Genomic DNA, 3,782 nt, shown 5'->3' on the forward strand with positions numbered 1-3,782 from the left:
ATATACATATATATATATATATACACATACTGTTTCCTCAGTTTGAACAACAGACCATTTCTGTCCTTTCAACTTCCTGTGCTGCCATCTAGTGACAAAAATATAGACAAACATTAGACACTCAAATGCACACGTGGATGAGAATACTCACTGGTTGTATCCAGGGTCCCAAGTGTGGTGAGCACTCATAAAAACAAGTGTCCTGGATGAAATGTTTTTTGCACTCCTTGCTCATAATGCCACAGTGATTCCAGTTGAAGTTGTAGAGATAGGAGGCATCGTCATGGGCTTCTGCAGAGGTGTTGGCTGTGCAGCATGCATTATCTCGCCATGGAGAGCACTGGAAAAAGGAAACCAGAATCACTTTATGGATTTAGAACTAAAAAAATGTTTTTTCCACCAAGCTCCTTGGGGTTTAAATCAAGACAAGAAGGGAAACGTTAGCGACAGTGCTATGTTTGCAATTATCACCTGCTGGTACAGTTGTCCCTCAGGGCCAGGCTCTGTTTTGTGATGTTTTGCATCCATACACATGTTCAGTTTGTCCAGAGACATGGCTCCACCAGAGAGGGCAAGCAGCAAGGCCAGGACGGACCACATGACTGTAGGGGAGGGAAGCATCAACAGCAGGTTGTGGGAAAAATCTTAATACTGCTTATAAAGAGGCCAATAATGGGAAGAAGGAAATAGTATGGGATAGCAGCCAACTCCCTGTGACCTCTAACCCGAGTCTGACGAACAGCATTTTACTGACCTTAGTTAATTTTCTACCATCAGCAGGCAGGTGTCTGGATTGTTTGGTCATAGGTACTAATTTAATATTTTAACAGTATTTACAGTATTTAACAGCCCTGGTGTAGATCTCTTTCAGTAACAGACCTAGTGACAAAGTTTAGAGTTTATGGTAATCCGGACAGTCCTTGTTTTTGCTTTTTTTGTAAGAAGACAACCTGAATTCTCTAAAGCTATAGAACTCCAAACTGGACAAAAAATTTACAAGGAAGAAAAGCTAAGCAAAGCTGATTGATGAGGTGATGACTTAATAAGGGCTGGGTATCCATTTCGATTCCGATTCACAAAGTCCCGATTCGATTAGATCCCCGATTCCATTCAATTCGATTCAATTTTGACTCAGACAGTGAGAAATATCAAAATATCATAATTGTCATCATTTATCAGTACATATCCATATTTTTACATCTATGTATAAAAACAAAGCTGAAACTTGTGAGACTTTACCAGAGGTGTAAGCATCACAGGAGATGCCTCTGTGTAAGTGGGGATAAAACTTAGAAAAACATGAAGGAGATTCTCTTGGCCTGGCTTTTTATAGCAGATAACCTTTAAAAATATTCTGCAGTAGGCAAAAGAGAAGAAAACCATGAATCAGCAGATGAACATTAAACTTCTTAAAATTATGCCGAATTGCAAAACGCTCTCTAATAAAACCTCTGTAACTTTGCTTTGCTTTGTTCAGCATCAGGTAAATTTGTTTATTGAACAGCAGAAATTAGGTTTTCTTGTCGGTGGTCATTTTTAAAAAAAAAACCCCCAAAAATCCAAAAACCAAAACAAACAAAAAGCGGCTGACAGCACTGAACACAACGGTAGACTGGTGCATAATAAGCAAGCGAATAATGCACAAAACAGAGATATTTCATGGTAAACTGGTCTCTTGAGTACACTGAGAAAGAGCTGTGCAGGAAGTTTGATTTTATCGTGGTGGAAGCAAAAGAGCAAAAGTAAGAGGGAATTCATGACGATGTTTATCAAACGTGAAGCATAGTTTTGATCTTCTTTTGCAGCTGGTTCAGTGAATTGTGGCCAGAGAGTAATGAAACCTCCAGCTTCATAATCTTTCAGATGTCGGTTTTTAGCACCGACGGCACACACGTGGACACGATCCACGCTTTGTGTTCACTTCTTTTTGTGGAATCCGTTTACCTGCACTTTGTGAACTTTTTATCCAGAAAGGTGCTATATAAATAAAATTTTACTTACTTTCTTTTACTTACTCTGTCCCACGTGTGATTTTTCTCTCTGCTAATCTGACTTTTGGGTTCTTTTAAATACTAAATATAAGACATGAGGAAGCTTTACCCACAATACCGCAACAAATAAAGTGTGGCTCCTGAATGCAGCATAAAAATGCAAAAGGACACAATGTAAGCTATAAAGTGAACTCTGTCAGAGAGCAAATGTGTCTCTACACCTTTTTGCATTTAAAAGCCAAACATTAAAAAACATGAAAGATAAACTCGTCAACGATTTTGTAAAGCTCTAATCATTATATATAGATAAAATAATCCATATGCATGTAAATAGAAGTAGCTGTGTATTATCGTATAGTTTAGAAACACAAAGTAGATGCAGCTGTGGTGAAAATTCATTTACAGACAAAGTAATAATGAACAAATTCCCTTTACCTTTGGATTTGGTGATGACTCCTTCTTGAAGGGATGATCCTACAAAGCTGTATCTGCAGATGCCCTTTAACACACTTCTCAAGACCAAACAAGAATTTCCAAACACAGATTTGTGCCCGACTGCGTGTTTGTGTGTGTGCACGCGTCTGACTGTGTGGGTAGAGTGTGAGCGAATGAATGTGAAAACTTGCTGTGCTTTTGACTAATTAGTTTTCAAAGTCCAAAGTCCATATGAAGTGTGTGTGTGTGTGTGTGTGTGTGTGTGTGTGTGTGTGTGTGTGTGTGTGTGTGTGTGTGTGTGTGTGTTTAAGATGTGACAAATTCAAAGACACCCCCACCTCCAATGATTCAGGTATCCAGGTCTGGGTCCCCTGGTCCCTTCAGAGTGGTGGGTCACTTTGAATGACTATAATTACCATGTTCTCAGTTATCTCCATTATCCTATGATGAAATACTTCTGGCCTGATTGGACTAGTATTCTTCAGGTGATTATGCCTGCGTCTGCAAGGTACAAGAGGTCACTAAACTACTCTCATAATTATGAAAATGAAGTCAGTTATATTTTATGGCTTTCACAATCACATGCACTCAGTCAACATCTATGGGAGATTTTGGACCACCATGTAAGACATCCCTCTCCACTGCCATCATAAACACCAAGGGCGGGACTATCTCATAGAAGAGTGATATTGCATCTGGTCAGATAACTGTAGAACCAGTGCCAGGCTATCTATAAGCTACTTTAATACTCTTGATGTCAGATTTTTCTTTAATTTGTTACCAGTCAGCAGTTCCTGTGAGCATGTGATTTTCCAGTTTTATAACATCTGGCCATGAAGAATATCAGTCTTATCTCAAGGTTTAACCTGCATCACACACACACACACACACACACACACACACACACACACACACACACACAAGCTGTTGTGACAGGGCAGTGTGACCTGGGATGACAATAAGAAGATCAAAAGGATGGTAAGTAAGTACTTTTAGTGCTCTCACCATGACAAAGAAAGAAGAAACTTTACATACACCCTCAAGAGGGTAATTTCTTTGCATGTGCATGAATGTGCTTATACTTGAGGTTAACGCTCTGAACCTACTGATAAGAATGTTCAACTTCAGCAGCATTTACAGAAACCAGCCGTGAACTACGACAATAAATTCTGTTATCTCAGCAGCTTCCTATAGTTTGAAAGAGTGTTTGTGTTATGGGTTGCTTAAAGCTGATATACACTAATCACATAATACACAATACTACTGCTACTACTACCAGTTTTTTACAGACGCTAGGACACATTTCCCAATACTTAGGTCACTTTTGCAAAACTCTTCACACAATCCTCCTAACTG

General features: G+C 39.2%; 1 protein-coding gene across 1 annotated transcript in view; it reads right to left on the bottom strand.

Moving 5' to 3' along the window:
* The window catches only part of folr (folate receptor), a 2,029-nt gene extending 1,429 nt beyond the window's left edge, over positions 1 to 600 (bottom strand). Inside the window, exons 1-2 of the mRNA XM_005746929.1 lie at positions 472 to 600; positions 152 to 340 (exon numbers count right to left, since the gene is read on the bottom strand). Of these exons, the coding sequence (XP_005746986.1) occupies positions 152 to 340; positions 472 to 600 (318 nt within the window). The remainder of the gene's footprint in view (positions 1 to 151; positions 341 to 471) is intronic.
* Between the last annotated feature and the right edge of the window lie 3,182 nt (positions 601 to 3,782).

The sequence above is a fragment of the Pundamilia nyererei genome, unplaced genomic scaffold (assembly GCF_000239375.1).
Source record: "Pundamilia nyererei isolate P.nyererei 1_Seehausen unplaced genomic scaffold, PunNye1.0 scaffold00185, whole genome shotgun sequence".
NCBI lineage: Eukaryota > Metazoa > Chordata > Actinopteri > Cichliformes > Cichlidae > Pundamilia > Pundamilia nyererei.